This window comes from Lepidochelys kempii, chromosome 7, assembly GCF_965140285.1.
Source record: "Lepidochelys kempii isolate rLepKem1 chromosome 7, rLepKem1.hap1, whole genome shotgun sequence".
NCBI classification, from domain to species: domain Eukaryota; kingdom Metazoa; phylum Chordata; order Testudines; family Cheloniidae; genus Lepidochelys; species Lepidochelys kempii.
In genome coordinates, this window is record NC_136386.1 from 37,021,477 (window position 1) to 37,042,771 (window position 21,295).

Consider the following 21,295-nt stretch of genomic DNA (forward strand, 5'->3'; position numbering starts at 1 on the left):
TTTCCTTTCTCTAATTCCTCTCTTTTTATTGAATAGTTTGGTCCTAGACAGGGCTTTGTGTTACATGCATGATAATAAGCATTGGTTTACAAATGGATGACCTAGTGCAGTGGAGTACATGTGACTTGGTACCTGTAGAAAAGTAAAATATAGTTTTCCCCATCTATCATTAAGATGCAAAAATCATAGGAAAACAGTGAAGTGGTTTTATTGTGCTAGATAATTTTGCTCGGTGTTAGTGGCACTCAGACACAGAGAACTTACTAATATTATTCTGCTCACACAGGGGAGCTTTAACAATGTGAAGTTATCCCCAGGATAGGTACTTTGTGCTCTATGGTGCTAAAAGAGTGACGGGATGTCACTTAAAAATTAATCCATTTTTTTACTACAGCAAACTCTCTGCTGCTGGCTTCATTCTGGGAGGTATATCAGTTATGAATCTTTTCTACAAGAGGTTCAAGCCATGCTTTTTTGTTCTCTCTGCACTGTGAAAACCATAAAATAGTGCTAAAAGTTACACTTGAGAGTTGCTACGAGCTAAATATGCTGTGTTCAGTATTTTCCTCCTGCTTGGTGCCAGGAGTTGAGAGAATTGATCAGTTTTGATGTATCACCATTCTCAGGATTAATAGCCTTAGACCTAACAATTTTGCTGTAGTAACTAAATGGCATTACCTCAGTATTTGCAGCATTTCTTATTCCTGAGCGTTTGCTATATTTCCCAACACTGCAAATGCCGAGACCTTCTCAGGTAAAATTGGGAAGTTTTAATGTATAGCCACTGTGCTGTACTTGCCTTTGTGGAAGAGTAAGTGAAATTAATGCCTGCAGAATGGGCTCTTAAAAACGAACTAGCATTTGCTGACCAAGGAAAACCTTGGTAATGCTTGGCTGAGGGAATCTGCAACCAACTACTATTTCTCTCAGGGAAAGGGCAGTCCGATGCTTCCTAACTACAGTGCCTCTTCTCCTTTTGGAAAGTGGCGAGTTTTCTTCCTTGTTGGGAATGTCCCTTCACAAATCAGAAGTAAAAGACCACTTCAAAACCGGATTCTTAGAAAAGACCAAAATTACCCAGGTCTCTTATGGGTAACGAACATACTTCATCATTAACTGTAATGTTTCTTTTTTCAAGTGTCCTGCAAGGCAATATTTTTAATTAAATTGGTAATTTTTGTTTTGTTTTGTTTGCTATATGAAGGCAGCCTGCCAGGTGTTTTTGAAGGATTACTTCTGCTTCTTTTTACTGAAGAAATATTATTAAAATGCCAAGACTGGACTTCCAGACGTTTTCCAACAGAACCAGGGAATTCCAGACATGTTCATTTTGATCTTTAACACCATTAACTGAGGTGTCAAAGGTGCTATGTCTAGCAAAGTCTTCCTTTATCCAAAATGCTCATCGAGTTTAAAAACAACAACCCAACTTGCTATTTTGAAAGGTACTGTTGAAAACTGGTGGCACTTGCTACATTCGGACCTGGTACTGCACTTGTTGACTTCAGTGGAAGCAGGTCGTTCAGGCTGGAATTACGCACATTTTTTCCCCTGTACAACTGCCCTGTTCGTTGCTTATTGCGCCCTCTTTCTTCTCCTTTCCCCTTTGATGCACGACAGCATTGAGGTGCTTTAACAGGATGGCAATGAGCCTCAGACTCGACACTTCACTAAAATCCAGCCTTTTTAAATTAAACATTTATTTTTAACATAGCCAGTGCAGTTCTGAAATCAAGGAATTAGAAGTTGTGCTACACCTGTTAGGAATATTTAAATTACTGCCTTCTCACAACAGTCTGAGCTTTCCCACGCTCAGTAAGTAGTCCCATCCAGCACCGGGTTTTGGATTCCTGACTGGGCAGTGAAGGAGCAGCTTGCCCTTTCAACCTTTACGCTATGTAAACTGTTTGGCTAAATCTGCAGTGTTGCCAGTTGTTAATCTAGTTTCTTACAGAGCACTCAAAACACGTATTTAAAATAATTACTAAACAGTAGATCCCCTTTGTTTTCACTTACAGGAAAGTAGCAAGAAACTTGAAGAAAACATCTATTATTTTGGAACTACAGTGGAAGGCTTGCTAAGGAGGTTTGGCAAAGTAATCACATTTTTTAATAGGATTTTCATGTTGAATAGGTTACATCAGAATTTAAAACTGACAAAATACAGACAGTGGTTTGCCTCATGATAAGCTAGTATTCCTCGCGTATAATACAGTTCCATCTAATGTATTAAACAAAAATCAGTGGGGATTCTACGTTCACCCTTGGTAGTGGTAGACAGCCTCTGCTGAAAGTTCTGTTGTCACTGCAATTAGCTGCCAACAGGTGCAAAGAATTGGTGGAGTCCCTGATGCCCTTAGTGTAAAATCTGTGTCATGCATGACACTTAAGGACCGTTTGCTGTTAAGGAGGAAGGGGAGAATACATGTGGAAAAGCAAAGGAAACTGAAGTGTAAAAGTTTGTTACACTGGCTTGACAGGCTGTGCTAAAGGAAGTAAACCAGTGACACAAGCATACGTTCTTTTTTGAAATGTACTACATTGTGTTTGGGTGGACATTGCTGGGTAATTGCGGTTTTAAATGATGTAATGGAAGCTGCTAAACTTATTTTTTTTAATCTTCTCTAGACTATAGTTGATGAGCAGTTGGTTCTGAAGAGAGTGGCAGATGTCTCCATTAATTTGTATGCAATGACAGCAGCTATATCCAGGGCTAGTCGATCCATCTGTATTGGTCTACGCAATCATGATCATGAAGTAAGTGCACTTACATTTTCTATGACTGACTAATGCATGTGGTCACACCCTTTCAATATCCTATCTAAAGAGTCTGTTGAAACTAGAGTTTTCTATGGAGAACTGCAGACTCTGTACCTTAACTTAACCTTCAGTTCTAGGACCATCTAGAGAGCAGAGACCTTTGTAGCTGTATTCACAGCCGCTGCAGATTGGAATGAGATCCTTTCTCTCCTCCACTGAAGCGATGGTTTTGCGTGCTCTGTGCAACAGGATAGACTTTAAGGAGCTAACACAGGGGTGGGCAAACTTTTTGGCCCTCGGGCCACATCGGGGTTACAAAACAGTATGGAAGGCCAGGTACGGAAGGCTGTGCCTCTGCAAAGAGCCAGGCCCTGGCCCCTGCCCCCTCCCACTTGCTGCCCCCTGACTGCCCCCCCAGGATCCCACACCCTATCCAAACCTCCCTGTCCTCTTCTTCCCCCCCCCCCCCCCCAATCCAACCGCTGCCCCATTACCACGCTGCTCAGAGCAGCAGGACAGGCTTATTGGGAGGTGGGCAGGTGCAAGCTGTGCTGCCCGCGTGGCGCTGTAACTGCAGGGGAGAGGCCAGCGGCTACCTCCCTGGCCAGGAGCTATGGGGCTGGACAGGACGGTCCCATAGTTTGCCCACCTCTGAGCTAACACCATCCTGCATATATCCTTTAAAGGGTGGGCCTTCAGGTAAACCAGGGAAAGGTCCACTTTCACTTCAACAGAAATGTACTCCTATCCTTAAGAATGCTGTTGGGCTGCCAGTCTTTTATAAATTGAGACAACGCACGTTAGCATCTCAAGTTTTGGAAAGCCACAGAAGAGAGACTTTTTGTTTTTCATTTAACACTGGGGTGGGCAAAGGGCCACATCTGGGTATGGAAATTGTATGGCGGACCATGAATGCTCACAAAATTGGGGGTGAGGGTTCTGGCTGGGGGATGCTCCAGGCTGGGACTGAGGGGTTCAGGAGGGGGATCAGGGTTGGGGCAGGGGGTCAGAGGAGCAGGCTCTGGGTGGTGCTTATCTCAAGCAGCTCCCAGAAGCATGTCCCCAATCCGGCTTCTATGCGCAGGCGTGGCCCTGCAGCTCCCACTGGCTGCGGTTCTTGGCCAATGGGAGCTGCGGGGGCAGTGAGCGGAGCCCCCAGTTAACGTGCAAGGGCTGGATGCAGCCCCCAGGCCATAGTTTGCCCACCACTGATTTAACTGTTATAGCAGTACAATGAGATTTATAAAAACAGGTTCATCTCAGAATATAGAGAACACAGTTGTTCACAAATAAAATGGACAATACAGCAAGAGGTTTCTAATGGATGTTACATTAAATACCTCTCAGGTAGGAGAGGAAAAGAAATATGGAGTAAGTTAACCAACTTCCAGTTTGTGATCTTTGTACACAAATGATATTTTATGAATTATTAAAGCTAACACTGTCATCCAAGTATTCTCTTTAATACCACATAATTTTCTGATGTTCGTGTCAGGTTTTTTCCCCAGACATAATGGGTAGGAGATTAAAACTTCAGTCTTTAATGAACTTGGTATGTGAGATTTTTTTTTTTTTTTTGTAAAGTCACTTATGGATTTGTAATGGAGTACCCATCTTCTAGTCACTGTTGGGTGATAGGGTTATTCCATTTACTGGAAGTAGTAGCTGTGGAAAAAATGGCAACCTGTCAGAATTCTTCCCACTTGTATCAATAGAAAATCAGGCTCTATACCATAAGACTAAAAGAAGAATTACACTCTCACACACCTGATCTCAAACCCATTAGCTTTTAAAGACATTTAGCATGAGTTAGTAGTAATTATTTTCTTGGAGAAACTTGTTTGTATTACAATATTGTATGATTTGCTTAATACCTTTCTTTTGTTGGATTTCTTTTATCAGGTGCTGCTTACAAATATTTTCTGCACAGAGGCATATTTTAAGAATAATTATGCCATGGCGGAGTTAGAAAAATGTAAGTGCTCTAGTAGTGGGAAGGATAAACTTAATGTGATTAGAACAAACTATATGCAAGGACCTAACATGGCTTATGAGCATATTGAATGCACATAAGCGGCTTCACTTGGGATTAGGGTGGGTGTCACCAGATGCCACTAAATAGTACTGGCCTGTTAAGAACTTCTGAAACTAACAAACAAAGAAATGCTGCTTTGGTTTTGTGATGCAGTTTTTTTTTTTAGGGGGGGAAGGCGTTGCTCCATGGGAACAGGGCATTGATGGTTTGGCTGAGGATTCTGAAAGCCCAAAGGTTGTCATAAACCACATACAGGCAATTCCCTCTAAAACTGGTGTTCCTTGAAACAAGTTGCCCTAATGTACCCCAACGCCCACCATTTGGCAGAGGGACAACACTGTTTATACAGAAGTGTCTAACTCCCTCTCTCATGGTTATTGGTAATATAAATATCAAGAGCTCCTCATACACAGAATTCTTAAGAGAAAACTAATGAGTGCTGCCTTCAAGGCCTGGCCCAACTTCCTCTCTTGGGATCTGCTGATTTCTGTAATATGCATAGCATCGTTAGGAAGGAAAAAGGCCACAGACGCTGCTATTGAACCAATTAGTAATATAGGTCCTTTAAGCGGTACTAGTGATAGACTGCTCTGCTCTACCATATAATAAATGCAATTTAGGGAAGCTCAAACCTGTTCCTAAAGTCTTGAAATATTAGTCAAAGTTGCTGTTTCTTTGTCTTCCTCCTGTGCTGGCCTAATAGATGTCTGGACTCTTCAGACTTTCTGCAAATAAATGCATACTAGTGTCCTGAATTTAACTAATGTTTTTCCTTGCTTCTCCCCCTACCCCAGATGCTGCTGAAAACCTGGATGACAGTATTAAAAAAGCTGCACAGCAGGTGCTGGAAAAGAGAGCCTATATCTGTCCTCATCCACTAGAGAGGACATTCTGATCATACTGAACAGGGAGCCAATTAACCTATCGGAAACTTTAGTTTTTGTACAAATATTTTTCACCAGCTGCTGAATGTAATTGTAATCTTGTAAAATAAAACCTCTTCTCACACCATGGTGGGGGAGAGACTAAAAAGAAACCACTAGTCAGAACCTTTGTAAGAGTAGGCTAAAGTGATGCTCATTCAGCTATGGGTATTTACATGAGATGGCCAATGAAGAAAACTTTTTACAACCTGAACAGTTATTGGGAAGAAGAATACAGCCAAGCCTTTCATCACTGGCCCAATACTTTTGACTGCCACCTGTTTTCTCATCCTTGGCTTCAGAAAGTATTACAGGAATGAAAATGTCACTTTCCAGCCACTGTCATACAAATTAGAGTTGACAAATTTAAGAATGAACTTTTTTTTTGCCAGCTACAAGTTTGAAAAGCTTGTGTGTGGTACTGATATCTGTAAGTGGATGAACAAACTTTTTGCTAATGGTGAAATGTTCAAATGATGGTGTATAAAAATTAACTCTCACAGTGAGAACTATGGGCTTGTCTGTCTGCTCCTGCTGGGAACATAAGGATGCCCATCAGTCAAGTGAGCATTCTCCTGAACCTACGTTGGTGCTTTAATGGTGTCTTTTGTAAAAACAAATGGTAAGTGACTTGTACTCAAAACTTAGAGAAACAGGCAACCCTTGCTGTATGGGGGTCAGACACTTACAATTTAGCTTCCTCTTTGCCTATGATCATTCTAGCTGTGGATAAAGGGAAATTGCTTGGGAATCTAGGGAGAGGTAACTTTCTGCAGCATTGGGGGGAGGAGGGGGAGGAGGAAAAGTTCTACAATGGTCAGCACCTCCTTGCCCTCCTGGAGTTTTAGTAAATCAATCCTCCCTAGGGGGTCATTAATATCTGAAAGGCTGATATGCACTGAAACCATTACACAGGCTGTCTATACTTGGAGATATAAATTCTGGCTACATACACAGGCCAGCTAGCCCCTCATGCGGTACTATATTTGTAGCAGATTAGCGCAATCACAGCTAAGGCTTGTATGTCTCCTGAAGCTAGAATTTACAGCTCTACTTTAGGCATGCCTCCAATCCATCCCCTCTAGCACTTTGTATTTTAGTTGCTATCAGATTACCTGACTCTTGAGTGGAGTCTTGCTGTAGCAGAAGGGTTGTATCCTCCCCTTTCTTCACTGGTCTCTTTCTCTTGTAAAGAAAGGAATGTTCATAACAAAGTAACCTGGAATGAAAAATCAACATGCTAATTACATATGTCTTTACAAACACTGGACTATCTGTGACAAAGGATTTAATTGTCTGTAAATGTGCATATTTCTATTCTATTATATGCCATAGGGACTTGTACAATACAGTAAATCAGTTGTTAAAACCACTAATTTTAAGCCCTTCACTACACTAACCATGAAGTCTTCCCCTCCAAAGGTTTTATGGGTCCTCACAGAACAAGTTTGTTAGGAGCTAATGAATACTTGGTTGTACCTACATTTCTGCCAACTGAAAGCATAATAAATGCCCTTAATTTTCCAGTCAGATGATTGTACTCATGGAAGGATCCTGTAATACTAGAAAAGCTGTTTTAACATCTGTTAGGATGTCCTCCTTCCCTTTGCTTACTCAGTACCAAACACCTTTTCAGCTACTATTAATTCCTCACTTTTAGTAGTAGTATGCAGAAAACTAGGACTGCAGAATTATGGCAGCATTGTGCCCTACAGGTGCTGATTTATAAATTGAGATGGTTCTTTTTTACAAGCAAAGTTACATGGGTGAAGCACTCCTTGATGTGTATTGGATAAGTATTATTAAAGGGCTGAATAGTCATCAGTAACTGACTGTTTAAAATTAACTAGCAAGTTAGTTGACTCACTTGAGCTGAATTTGTGCCCTGTGTTACATCTGTAAATCTCAAATAACTCCCTTGCAAGCAGTCAAGTTTCTCTATATGCTACACCAAGTGACTCAAGCAGTGTTAACCAAGCATACTTAAAAATTCCTCTGTTTTCCAAATCAAGAGTTGTTTAATGGAACAGATAAGTTTCTGTTTCTGCCAGTGGTCATAGCCACACCTACACAAGTGAGTGCATATATTTGTCCACTGAAAGATGGGGGTGTGTTTTCAATGTGATACCTGTCGTCAGTATACGAATATCATATACTGACAGGTATTACATAGCCACACCTATATAAATGAGTGCATGGTCATGACAGTATACTTCCTTGAGCACAAAGGTTTTCCTTGGAATTGTCTATACTGTACGCAATAGAGTAGGCACAAGCTTCCTTCAGCGTTAGTACTGAAATTAAGCCCCTATGATAGTGTCAGACCAATATGCTCCTCAGCATGAGAATTAACATAATCTTGATCACTTTAAGTCATTAAAAGCTTATGCAAGAGCAGGAGCATTACCCTAGTATCCTTCCCAACTCTGGGGTAATTGTATTCTATTTACCCAAGTTACTCCTTGCATTTTTCATTTCCTTCCTAAATGAATTTGGGTTCTTGTGCATTGTAAACATTACTGTGCTGTACCCTCAATTACTATGCTATTCTGTGCATCCGGACTAAGCTGCAGGTCAGCTGCTTCTCCAAACTAAGTGGCTTACTTGAAGTCGGCTCCTTTCAGCTTTTCAAACTTTCTGTGTTCCATGTCATGGCAGGGAACTATATTCCCATTCCACTTCAAGCTGTGCTGGTCTTCAAGACCTGGAACAAATCCAGTGGTGGTGCTCCTCTTTCTTGTCAGGTCTGGGTGACTGTCAGTGGCAGGTAGATGCTGCAACACTGACAGTGCTGGGATAGGCTAGGACAGTACAACAAAATTAAGCAGAAACAGGTTTCAGCCTGTGCAGTACTACTTTTGCTTATTGAATAAACAAACATTTAACAACGTGGGCACATGTTAGTAAACTAAATCCTGCTCTAACTTTTTTTTTTAATTTTATTTTTGCTCAACAGGGCAAAATCCTGGGGCCAATATTTGAACCCCAAAAAGTAAAGGAAACATCTATTTTCTCCTTGACTGTTTCCCACATATCTAGAAGAGTCAAGGCATACAAACACAGTTTGAAATAAGCTGTCAGCAACTACTGATGTGTATGGGGGAAAAGCTGGCTGTTTGTTAGTCATTCCATACTGATAAGATGAGCACTCTCTGTGCAAAGAGACCTTTATGTGCTGGTTTCTGGCTAACACTGCTGTAACGGCTTAAGTTCAAGAGTTTTAAAAAAAAGTGAGAGAAGGAGTCTGTAAAGTATTTTGTCGTATGACCAAGCTGGCTGCAAGAGCGGGCAAGCGCAGTTCCTGAGCATTTGGGTGTCATGAGTCTCAGCTGTATTTTCATTTTACTGCAGCAAAGTCTCATGCGTCATCAGTATTCAAGACCAAACCTACAACGGTCTTATTTACAAGGTTTTGTCACTACTCTTTACTCTCTAAACCCATGTAACCTTCTGTTTCCTGGGCAGAAAAAATTCATGCCCTATTAACTATCACACAGAGAAGCTGTAAAGTAGCCCAGTAACACTGACACACTTTAGAGAAGGGAAGGAATGCCTGAAAATTAGGGTGCATATTGTATCAGTTACCTCCTCTGTGTCAGTGACTATATTGGATGAGGCAGTGAGCATCTGAGCTCTAGTATTCTAGCGGCAGCACCCAGACCTCAAAAGATGATGCGAAAACACTTCAAGGAGGCAGGAATCCTACTGCGCAAGACAATGAGGATGATGACACTGCTTACAGTACAGAGAAGGGAAGAGTCCTGGGCACTTACTTAGGAAGTGGCCTCTCAGCTGCTGCAATGCAAGCTTTTAAAAAATATACAACTCGCCTGGCTAAGACACAGCCTAAGGCACCATAATCAAAAAGAAAGTGGTGGAACTACAAGTTGAATTAGGGACTCAGTAGAGGAGGGGAGTGATTGAGTTCAGGTAAGGGGTTCTCACATTGGGGGTTGGGACCCCTCAGGGGGTCATGAGGTTATTACACAGGGGGTCATGAGCTGTCAGCTTCCACCCCACTTTGCATTTATAATGGTGTTTAAAAATACTTTTAAATATATTTATTTATAACAGGGGGGAGGGGGTTTGCACTCAGAGGCTTGCTGTGTGGAAGGGGTCACCAGTACAAAAGTTTGAGAACCACTGGTCTAAGGGGAAAAATATGCAGGTAGAGAAACTAAGTTCAAGCTCTTCCATTAAAAAAAGACGAACGTGCAGAAAAGAGTGACTTTTTTTTTATTGTTATTACTGCATTTGCTTTGGAAAGGGAAAGACAAGCATTTTACAGCACACTTAACTTCAACCCAAACTCTGAGAGTGTGAACTGGGGAAAGGAGAGAGGGTCTGAGGGCATGCTGCTGTGCGTTCATCCAAAACAAAAAGGGAGGTGGCGGATGTTTACTTTAACTTTGCTTTGTAATAAACAATTGACGGTTCCTGGGGTTGTTGTTTTTTTTTTCCTCTCCAAAGTATTTGTAACTGAAAGGAATCTCCACTTTGAGTTTTAAAGTTTTCTCATTGTTTGGGTCAGTTATTTATATGCAGTCACTAACCGTCTGAATCATCCAACAAGAGACTAGTTCGGTGCAGGCAACCCCTGTAGCTTTTCATATCAACTAATGCAAACCATTGAATCTTACAGGGCTGGGGGGGGTGTGTGTGGTTTCTTCAGTGTCAGCTCGCACTGCAGTGCTAAGAAAGCCCATACTGCATAATGGTTTTCAGGAGAGCGTATGGTGGGAGAGTTGGTGTTTAGTCCATAGAAGTGGTTTGGGCCCTGCGTAGCGTTCAGTGGAGAATATTACCATTTATCTTAGTGTTTTTAAGCCAGCTGGCCAAAATCATATTCACCTTCTCCCCTAGAGGAACTAAGTTTAACAACGTTTTCCTGGCTGGTAAATTATTCTGAGAGTTTGGTAAGGCTGAGCTAAAAGCGGGGCCATATGCCTCAAAGATAGCACTGACTCTTTAAATGATAATCTATGTCAACAAAATACCTTGATCAGCTAAATATGGAAATTGTTTTAAAATGCTGCAGACTGTCTATCAGCATGGCACTCATAGGTGCTGTTCCTATGGGAACCCCAACCCTGAGGATCCCAGAGAAATGCACATTACCTGCAGGATCATGTCTGGTCTCTTAAGTGAGAATTTCTCTGGTTCATCTTTCAGAAGTCCCTTTAGTTTGTCTAGCTGGGCACTGGCTTTTGGGCCACGTGTGGTTAGCTCAGCTGCTGTGGAGCACCTGTAAACTTTCAGCTTGGTGTCATCAAATATAGTTTTCTGAAGCTGACCAGAGTCTTCATGCAGCCAAGTGTCCACTGAAAAGAAAAATAATGACAGGAAACAAGTGTTTAAGCAAGATTGGACTGATATTCAAGAGAAGGGCATGCAATTACAGCTGAACAACCTTCCTCATCTGTACCAAACCATACCGGGCAGCAGAGTAATGGCTAACACACACACACACCAACAAAGATCTGGGTGCAAATTCATGCAGAACGAATGAAAATGAGTTTGGTCCTACTTGTTTATAGTCTGAACCTATCACACAACGAGAAGCACTCTATAGGCCCAGGCCTTGAATAACAGGCATATTGCTAGTCATACATGTAGAGCAGTAGCAAAAACAGAGCAATAGAACTGACCGTAGTCAGGCTCATTGGCACCTCTGCAAGTTCTAGTCAGTCTTAATTGTTTCTAAGTGGCAAATACAGAACCAAACATCCAAGTGTAATTCCATGTTTATCAAAATCAAACGTTAAGAAAACTTCCTGCTCAGTGTGTATTTGTGGCAGTGGAGTTCATGACACACCTGGGGGAGAATAGAATACCACGTATTGAATTTGGCCAAGAAGTTACAAATTTAGGTCTCCAATCCTCTTTGTTGCCAGTTAGCTTGTGGAGGAAGCAGTGTGTGGAGTGAGGCATGTTGTAGCCTGGTGTTGGAGACAAAAGACTGAACTGGATCTCTATTGGCACCTCCTCTGGCTTCTCTGTCTGACATTAGTTCTGGTCTGAGAGGAAGCTGGCTGCCTGACCTTTGCCTGAGTAACAAAAACGATTGTCACCGTTCACTAAAAATAAAAGGTCAGCCACCCAGTAGCGCCAGTTTTATAGAGGAATAAGCCATGAACGAGCCCCCCCCCCCCCCCCTCTGTTGTATCAGCTGTGTCCAAAGGCAAGACCCTCAAGTTCAGGGACTAAGGCCAAGAACTGGGAGGCAGTAACAGTGCTCCACAAAATGAAAGGAGCGTAGCAGCTGCGCTCTGATACCTATTAGCCTAAAGCAAAACCTTGGTCTAACGATTGCCTCACTGCTCTGCTAGGCCAGCTCCTTAGCCAAGTAACCAAGCGCTCAACTGGGGAGCTGCAACAAAAATAATCCTCCCTCCCCAGGATATGGACCGGGTCGCAGATACAGTCCGCTGCTGCTTCAGCACAGTGCTAGTGGACCTGCACAATCGTGAATGCACAAGCCCTGCCTGTGTTTCTCCCTCAAACTCCGTGTGTGCTGGGTGCAAAGAGCCACTGCAGCTCACAGGCCCACTGGCACAGTGATTGCAGTACCCTGAGCAGGATTGCAACACCCTCACCCCCTGCAATGGCAGCAGAACTGGACTGGTCTCATTATGCCCAAAGACCTTTGCCGAAGTTGCCCCACAATTTTACTGCAGACTGCCAACTTATTAGTCAGGCCACACCACACTGGAAGTTCGTTACACATGCACTTCTACAGAACGAGGCAGCATTTCAGGACTAGAGCCACTGAAAACAATCCTCCTAAGTGTATGTTAGAACTCAAGTTGAGAAAAATGGGGTGGTTAGATATTGAAAATGGACCAGTTACCTGCCCGATGAGTAGCAGAAGCTGATTCTGGGAGGTAAACAGGTGGCTTCTTGTAAAGATCAAAATCTATGCGACGCTGGTCCCAACGCCATCTGTCACGACTCAGCACTGGCTCCAAAATGTTAGCAAACAGAATGTTCTCCTGCCATTTCTAAATGAAAGTTGCATCTCTTTATGCAGTCATATTGCTGGCCACCGCAAGCAGTCACAAAAATACTTAGGAAATCTTTCCAGGAAGGACAAGGATTAGGTCACATTACTCAGGTAATAGTTTGTAAAGTACCACATGTAAATACAAAGGAAACACTGTTGTCTCTCTCTGGGTTGCCTTTCAAGTTACTATTTTTGATTCATGGAGGAAAAATGTATTTTATAGGCGAGTTACTGAAATTCTAGTGTGTAATGGAACACAGTGCCAACAGCAGTTCCCTAACACCCACCCATGCACAGAGTCATGTTTTATATACAGCTCGCAGGGAATTGTCTAATTGCAAATTTGTGTCATCCCCTTGTCTGTAACATTAAGACAGTGAGCTTGTCACCTTATTCCGATGTGATAACCTAGCAGAGGGGTGGGATCTAGCAATCTGAGCAGAGGGCCACCATAATCTGACAGAAACTCGGTCCATGATTTACAGCAAATTTTGCCTCTATCTCGTGTAAAAATGGGACTAGGAATGTATAGACCCCAGTCCGGAAATTGGCAGGTTCATCTCACCCCTCTCACCACAGGAAGGACCACTGACCACCCGCTGAAAGGTAGAAGAGTTAGGCTGGGAGCGCAGAGTGAAATAGTGGCTCCAGGGCACTCTTCAAAGTGACATGCTTTCAGCAGACAGGGACAGAGTGTGGGAGCGACAGTCAAGATGGAGTTCTAGTCAGAGGGCAACCAAGATGGGGAAAGGTCTTTCACTTCCTCCCCATGACTGAAAAGCGCTACACCTTTGCTTTGGACTTGCTAGAGGGAAGACCTCTGGCCTCTTAACAGGGGCAGGGCACTCTGCATCACTCTTCTGCTTTGCAGCAGCACATGCTAGAGTGGCATTCCGAATCCTTTCCTGCTTGCCTGGCCGGTCACAGGGATGTTTAGAGGGTAAAGTGTTCCCTTCTAGAAAAGAAATGGGAACTCTGACATGATAAAAGACACCCCACCACCACCCAAATCTAACACTTTACCTCCCAAGGACAGCAATGGCGCTCCAGGCAGGGAAAGGGAGAGGGATTTACACTAGCTGGGAAAGCAATTTTAATTGCTCAGGAGGCAGTGTACCCTGAATAAGGCACCTCATAGTGCTCCCTCGTGGTGTGGCGAGAGGACTGGGATTACATTGCTGAACAAAGGGACGTGACCCAAAAGTTGGCACTTCCACAGGTGAAACGCTCATGAAGGAAAGGCTCAAGCATGTGGAGGATGGGTTGGTTTCTTCCCCTCAAGCAGAGTGCCGTAGACTCAGCTCACCTTGTTTCTGAAGAGACACTTCTCTGATGTTTGACAGATGAGTGGATTTTCTAAAAGCCTGGAGGTATTCCACAGTGTCAGCATTTCAGTGACAAAATTCTGTTGTTTTGGGCTGAAACCTGGCACAAAAAGGCTCAGTGTAGCAGCAACTATTCCACCTCCCCCACTACGTGTGGAGAAAAATCAGATTTGCTGGCTGTTAGCTTAATGCATGCAGCTCTACACAGAGCTGTCAGTGGATGGGAGTGGGCGAGAGACTGGATTTCTTTTTTCCTTTGATTAAAAAAAAAGCTGATTTCTGGGGAAAACACAATTTTGCAGGAAATTTGAGCTTTCTATGAATGTAAATATTTTTAGTATCAAGATAAAAGTCTTTAAAGGTGGATCAGCTCTCGTTGCCTCCAGCTGAAGTGCAGTGACACTGTGCATTCTTAATTAACGTAAGTAACATCTGTAAAGCACTTTGAAGAGGGAAACTACTATATGGACTGAGCAATACTGTAGCAAAACAAAGCACTGACCAATGAGAACATAAAAGGACTCACAGTTACATATGGTACAAGGGAGATTATTTACCAATGATATCTCAACACAACTATACTGTTGTCTGATTGAAGCAAAGCTATGTTGTATCGGGCTTGACGGTATATCAGACATCATTAAGCAGCATTTCAAAGAGTTCCTCGGGTCTAAATAAAAGTGAAGGAAAGTCCTAGAGACAGCTCAAGGACAAGCAGCATGAGGCTGCTCTGGTGCCGAAGTACTTGGCTTGCTGGACAATACTCACCACAGCACATGGGGGAAAGAGAGATCCCAGTTGATCCAGAAAATGTAGACATCTAATTTACATCAGATGCTGGTGGAAAAAGGACAGGTCCCAATGGAAGCTGCTGAGCACTTTTGAAAACCTGGCCACTTCTTTTCAGTTAACGTCTTAATGAGAGCTGAACTCTTTTGAAAATCTGCCTCCAATTTTAAGTGCAGAACACTATTCAAAATCTTGCCCTAAGAGCTCCGCTGTGCTGAGGAAGCAGGTGAGAGGAAGAATGTCTGGGGGAAGTATTCATTATCCCAGCTCTCTTGAAACTGTAACATCCTCAGGGGTGGCTCACTCAGATCCAAGACTGAGTCCAATTGTAAAAAAATCCAGACACTGTCTTTTTTTAAATTCCCCTGGCTGAAATGCGAGTTGTATTCCTCCAAGACAGACAGCTCTTTTCTAAACTGCAAGTGGAGAAAATTCCTATCCATACAGTTTCACCTGTGCTCTCGAACAAGATGACGCTTGAGTGAATGCAGGAACCAGAATTAAATCTTTTAGGAAGCCAGACGGTTTAGCTTCCCCGAAGACGACATTCCAAGATGCCCTGGTTAAATTCAGCTTTTAAGAAGAAATAAAACAAAGGGATGAATCCACAATAAGTGGTGGAAGTAGCACCATACCGAAACCAGGCTCTCTCAGAGTAGATTCTGCTGGCTTTACATCTTCACTCGACTTTTCAGGAGACATGAATAATAAATTCAGCAAGTCACTATCCATCATCATGCCTCAATGCTGAGAGGTGTTGTGCCCTAAGAGGCTGCTTTTGAGTATGGCGAACCGGCTTCCCCTTTTCTTTCTGTTGGCACTGTCATGCTGGAGTTAGTGTCACTTATGCTGGGCTGGTCAGCTGCCTTCTCCTCTTCATCCCAGCAGTAAGAGCAATACAATGTCCCAGGCGACTCTTGCTCCCACATCAAGCATTGTGCTCTTCTCCCCTCTCTTTCAGTTCACTAGTTCTTGCACCCATCAGCTGCTGCTTCTGACTTAGGAGTCTGCAATCCACCTTCTTTCAGCTTGACGGTTTTTGTCCCACGCTGGTCAGCTGCCTTGCTGTTTATGTAATCTCTTCAGTAAGAGGCGCTGACAGCTGCATTGTACTGGATGGCTGCTGTTGACTCTAATCAGTGGTGCTTCTTTGCGCCTCCATGAGAAGGCACATTCTCCAACAGTGCAGATCAGCAGAACACATGGTTCAGAAGCGTTGTAATGCAGATGAAAACTTAAAATGGGTATTAACTTTGTTCCACACTTGGTGTGTTCAAATAATTTGTGAGGACCCAATGACTCTCCATGAAAATCCCCATCTATTCCTTTTTTTCCATCCCACCAAACCCAAACAATGCATGTGCATTTTATTTGACTGCATTCTCACTTTTCATATATACAGTGCTGCAGGCTGGGTAACTGTTCAGACCAGGGATGAGTGAACTGGTCTAGTTGACAGGCCAGTAAAATGCTAAGGAAAGGGGAAAGCGAAACTGTAAAGAACAGCAAAGAAAATGGAAAGAGGGGGAGAGATCAGCGGACTAGGAAAGAGCAGGCATGAATGGAGAGAAAGGGGGGAAAAAGAGGAATAAATGGCAGGGAAGGGAAACGGGCAAAACCTGTAAGACAATCTTCCTTTTTCTGAGCCTCCTGTCCTTGTTACTATCAGTTTGGATACGAGAAAACAACTTTCTGGGGTTTACTACTTTAAGTTTCTAGATTACCTCAGTTAACTCCTTCAGACGTGCCTCATCAGGCATCCGAGGGTGCAGATTGGATTCGATGCAGCTCTTAAATCCAGGATATACAAATCCACTTGGTGATACCCACATATTCTTGGATTTTGCAATAGATTCTTTCCGGACAGTGTCCAAATCCACAGGATCAAACATGGCTGACAGGTATTCGTGGCAATAAGCAAATCTCCTCTCTGGTTTCTAGAATGACAAATGTTTTATGTTAACATGAGTTCTCCTCTACTGGAGATCACCACAGACCTGGAAAGTATAAAGTAACATCAGCATCTACTGTGTCCGTTCTACTTACATCTGAAAATAACCATAGATTAATCAAGTCAGACAACATGAAGAAACCTGATTAAGTACTTCACAAAATACTTCCGAATGTCATCTTATTTTGCTCCCTCTCCTAGCTGTGGACTTAAAGATAATGCAAGTAAAAACTGTGGAATCATTAGAAAGATTTGCGATATTAGTTCCTTATATTTATTGATATATATCTCCAGCTCCTCAGCTGGTGTAAACTGGCATAGCTCAATTGGTTTCAATATGGCTACTCTGGTTTACACCACTTGAGGATTTGTCCGATATTATACTAGAGAAGTTGGTCTCTCTATAGTTAAGATTAAAGTTAGATTTCCATTGTAAACCCACTTTTGACACACCTCAACAAACTGTTACAAAACACCATCAATCCACCCGTAATTCCATAGGCAAGATTTCATGTCAAGATAGAATTTTTCTGGAAAGACTGGAGCAAAAGAGGCTTGAAATTTGGAAGACTTTAATGCACATTTATTTAAGGGATGATCCAACACCCACTGAAGTCAGCAAGAGTCTTTCCACTGACTTCAGTGGAAGCTGGATCAGGCTCTTAATTTGTTTGTCATGATGAGGCCTGCTGCCTTTGGTAATCTTGAAGGGTTTAAAGCAGAGGTGGGCAAACTACAGCCTGCAGGCCATATCTGGCCTGTGGGACCCTCCTGCCCGGCCCCTGAGCTCCTGGTCCAGGAGGCTAGACCCCAGCCTCTCCCCTGCTGTTCCCCCTCCCCTGAAGCCTCAGCTCACTGCGTCCCTGGCGCCATGCTCTGGGCGGCGGGGCGACGAGCTCTTGCCGGGCAGCGCAGCTGCAGAGCGTCGGCCTGACCCAGTGCTCTGTGCTGCGCGGTGGCGTGGCTGACTCCAGCCGGGCGGCGCGGCTGCCTGTCCTGGTGCTCTGGGCGATGCGGCTGCAGCGCGGCCAGCCACTGGTGCTCCAGGCAGCGCGGTCAGGGGGCAGGGAGCGGGGGGGTTGGATAGAGGGCAGGGGAGTTTGGGGTGGTGGTCAGAGGGCGGGGGTATGGATAGGGGTCGGGGCACTCAGAGGGTGGGGAACAGGGGGGTTGAATGGGGGCAGCGGTCCCGGGGGGGCAGTTAGGAATGAGAGGAGGGGTTGGATGGGGCGGCGGGGGGCAGTCAGGGGCAGGGGTCCCAGAAGGCAGTCAGGAATAAGAGGAGGGGTTGGATTGGGGGGGCAGTCAGGGGCAAGGGGGGTGGTGGATGGGGCAGGGGTCCTGGGGGGGCCGACAGGGAATGGGGAGGTGGTGGATGGGGCAGGAGTCCCGGGGGTGCCTCAGGGGGCGAGAAGCCGGGGGGGGTTGGATAGAGGGCAGGGGCCGGGCCACGTCTGGCTGTTTGGGGCGGCACAGCCTCCCCTAACCAGCCCGCCGTACAATTTCGGAAACCTGATGTGGCCTTCAGGCCAAAAAGTTTGCCCGCCCCTGGTTTAAAGGGTATTATTTATGGAGTTATTAAAAGCAGTTTGTGCACCTATCAGAAACTCAAAGTATGTATGTTTGATTTTTATGGAGCTCAGGAAGTCCACACAAGAGGAACTTCAGCTTCCCAAACATCACCTACTAATATGTGTGCTTTGAGAGCTTTGCATGGTGCACATGATCTCTTGTGGGACTTTCAAAGCTGCTGGAGGGTGGGAATTTTCAAAGGCTCTCAGCATTGGCTTTAACTCTGCCCCAAGTCAACAGTAAAACTCCCACTGACTTCAATGGGAGCAGAATTAAATCAACACTGAACGTTTTTTAAATCCCACCCAAGCTGTGCAAAGTTCCAAAGAGACAAAGAGCACTGCAGAATGATCCAAGCAGCTCGCATCTGGCAAGAGAGGACCTCCTAAAATCCATAAAGTGGAGGTGCCTTCCTAGAGACGGATCTGACTCAGTCCTACATCCCAAATTAAGGCACTAATTTGAAGTCTTTAAGTCAAGACCTGATCTCTTTCTCACAGATACACTACAGCTCATACAGAAATTATGGATTTGACAAAGAAATTATTGGGTGAGGTCCTCTGGCCTGTGTTATGTAGAAGGTCAGATTAGACAAACACAATGGTCACTTCTAGCCTAAAAAATCCATGAAAAAGTAAGTTCACACAGACGACTTTGTGGATTTACACATAAGACCTTAGTCCTTTGTGGATGATAAAGAAAATTCATTAAACACAATGTATTTATTTAGCTTGAAGTACTTTTGATCCAATGCCCCAGTGTAAAGTTTCACCTCACCCCACAGCTGTGCAGTGTCCTGTGGCCCCCCTCCCACCTCAGAGGTTGCTGCAGTATCTATGTAATTTGTAAAGCGTCTCCATATGAAAAGCGCCATACACATATAAAATGTTGTTACAATACTTTACTTCCTACTGAACCAGGATGTCCACTTTAATAAAACATCTCCCAGGAATTCTGTTTTGCCTATGACAGTGAATGTTAATGACTGTTGTATAATCAGGACAATACTAGCATAAATTCTGCTGTATGGATATATTCAGCAAGTGCCAAGGAGTTAAGTGGTGGTGAACAAGGGGTTAAATAGGACTTTATATATATTATTCACACCTACACAAATATTTGATTACATTACACACCATGTTAAAGGATGTAGAGTTAAGTGAAACAACTTTTCAAACTACTTTACAATGCATATAAAATGCAGGAATATATTTATAGTAGCTCAGGTTCTCTTCTCAGTTATAAACCTGTGGAACTTCATTGATTTCAGTGGAATTAATTGGTGGGAGACAAACATTTTACAAAAATTAGTAATATTGATGGAGTGTCTCTCTCCAAGAATTTAATACAATTCTATGCTCCCATCCCACCTTTGAACATAGTCTGGGTCCCAACCCAACAGTGGGTCATGGGAAGGGTCTAGGTGGGCTGCCTATCACTGCCTCCGATGACTCCCCACCCCATACATGCCCTGGAAACACTCCACTCTGTGCTCTCATTTCGGTTGGGCCAGGGCAGAAGGGAGCAGCATGGTGAGCGGGGTGCAGTCAGCAGCAGCACAGAGGAAGTGGCCAGAGCCAGCAAGTGAACAGTTGTCAGCCTGGTAGCGAATGCGGACCAACTGCAAAGAGAAAGGGACCAGCTGGTTCTGCAGAAGGGGGCATCGCCTCACCTTGATGCAGGGGAAGACTGGGATTGTTTGGCTCCCTTACCAGGACGAGAATCTGTGGTGTTTGGTGTCTGTTTCAGTGAGGCCCCCTAGCCATAAAAGGATCTTTGGGAGGCTAGTTCTCTCCCAGGACAGAGATGGACTGGAGGGCTGTTTTGTGCTTTGTTTCATTGTACTCTTCCACTCTCACTTACAGGGGTGTAGCAGAAGCCCTACTGGAATTCTCTGTCCGCATAAGGGGACAGGACTGGGGGACAGAGAGCAAGAGGGAGCTGGGTTGGAAATGGGGATAAAGGGGCCACCCCACCCCACTTTAAATGGTGTCTGAGTGAGAGAGAGGGACTACATAACAGTGAGTCCCCAAAAAAAGACAAAATGCAGTTGGTGGGTCGCCTTAGTAAAAAGTTTAGGAACCACTGTTTTAATATGAAGGGCACTAACGTACATCTATTTGAAGCCCCATCTCTGTCTCAGGATTGGACTTGGTAAGCCAAGTCTACCCAGTCACACACAATGAAACATTCCACTATACACATACTGTATCTCAGTCTCACCTTTGCCAGCTCCTTACGAAGTTGCATCTTTGCCCATTCTGCAGAATTCAGGTTCTGAGAACTGTAGTTGTACACCAACTTGTTGTCAGCAGGAGAACTCCTGATGGCTCTGAACTTCGGCTTTTTCACCTTCCTACTGAGTAGGTACACGGCATCAATGTTAGTCTGAACAGAAAAGTTACACAGCAGTTTAGTATGACGAAGTTTAACCCTCATGATAAAATAACTGTGCTTCCAGATATACCAACAGGGCTTCCCTCATTGGCCATCACCCCAAAAAAGGGGACCTTAATAGAGCTTGAGTCATCATCTTTTCTGATGACTAGAGCCTAGGGTGCTAGTCTCTCAGTCTGCTTGTGCAGACGGCACTCTGCAGGGTCCCAGCAGTTCCTCAGAGGTGGGTGCCCACAGCACAAGACCTCATACACGTGGGTCTAAGCAATGGTGCTGCTGGGGTGGCATTTGCCTGGCGCTGTGTATGTGATGCCAAGGGAAATAAAATCCATCAATGCATTATTTTATTTCTACAAATCTTCTATGTTAACACCACAAGCGGGAAGTTCCTACCTCATGTCCCTTTGCAAACAGCCTTGCTGGCATGGTATAAATATACCCTCATGCTCTTTTCATTTATTTGAGATGGCCATACTGTGGCCTTTGAGGAAATAACGTGTCCCTCAGGTGCTAACACAAATGAACATAGATTGTGTTTAC

The 21,295-nt window shown here is 43.9% G+C and overlaps 2 protein-coding genes across 9 annotated transcripts in view; one reads left to right on the forward strand and one right to left on the reverse strand.

Annotated features, from left to right (window-relative positions):
- ACAD9 (acyl-CoA dehydrogenase family member 9) overlaps positions 1–5,831 on the forward strand; it is a 62,570-nt gene extending 56,739 nt beyond the window's left edge. For all 3 annotated transcript variants that reach the window (XM_073352221.2, XM_073352220.2, XM_073352222.2), the window contains 4 exons: positions 2,019–2,096; positions 2,629–2,757; positions 4,663–4,735; positions 5,590–5,831. In XM_073352221.2, the coding sequence (XP_073208322.1) occupies positions 2,019–2,096; positions 2,629–2,757; positions 4,663–4,735; positions 5,590–5,690 (381 nt within the window). In that variant the 3' untranslated portion in view covers positions 5,691–5,831. The remainder of the gene's footprint in view (positions 1–2,018; positions 2,097–2,628; positions 2,758–4,662; positions 4,736–5,589) is intronic.
- The window catches only part of CFAP92 (cilia and flagella associated protein 92 (putative)), a 94,151-nt gene that overhangs the window by 5,563 nt on the left and 67,293 nt on the right, over positions 1–21,295 (reverse strand). For 5 of the 6 annotated variants that reach the window (XM_073352215.2, XM_073352214.2, XM_073352218.2 and 2 more), the window contains 7 exons: positions 20,582–20,746; positions 16,560–16,772; positions 12,569–12,719; positions 10,837–11,039; positions 8,323–8,519; positions 6,834–6,937; positions 3,236–4,425 (listed from right to left, as the gene is read on the reverse strand). In XM_073352215.2, the coding sequence (XP_073208316.2) occupies positions 4,382–4,425; positions 6,834–6,937; positions 8,323–8,519; positions 10,837–11,039; positions 12,569–12,719; positions 16,560–16,772; positions 20,582–20,746 (1,077 nt within the window). In that variant the 3' untranslated portion in view covers positions 3,236–4,381. Of the gene's footprint in view, positions 1–3,235; positions 4,426–6,833; positions 6,938–8,322; positions 8,520–10,836; positions 11,040–12,568; positions 12,720–16,559; positions 16,773–20,581; positions 20,747–21,295 lie in introns of those variants that run through there. The other variant, XM_073352217.2, reaches the window with a different exon arrangement.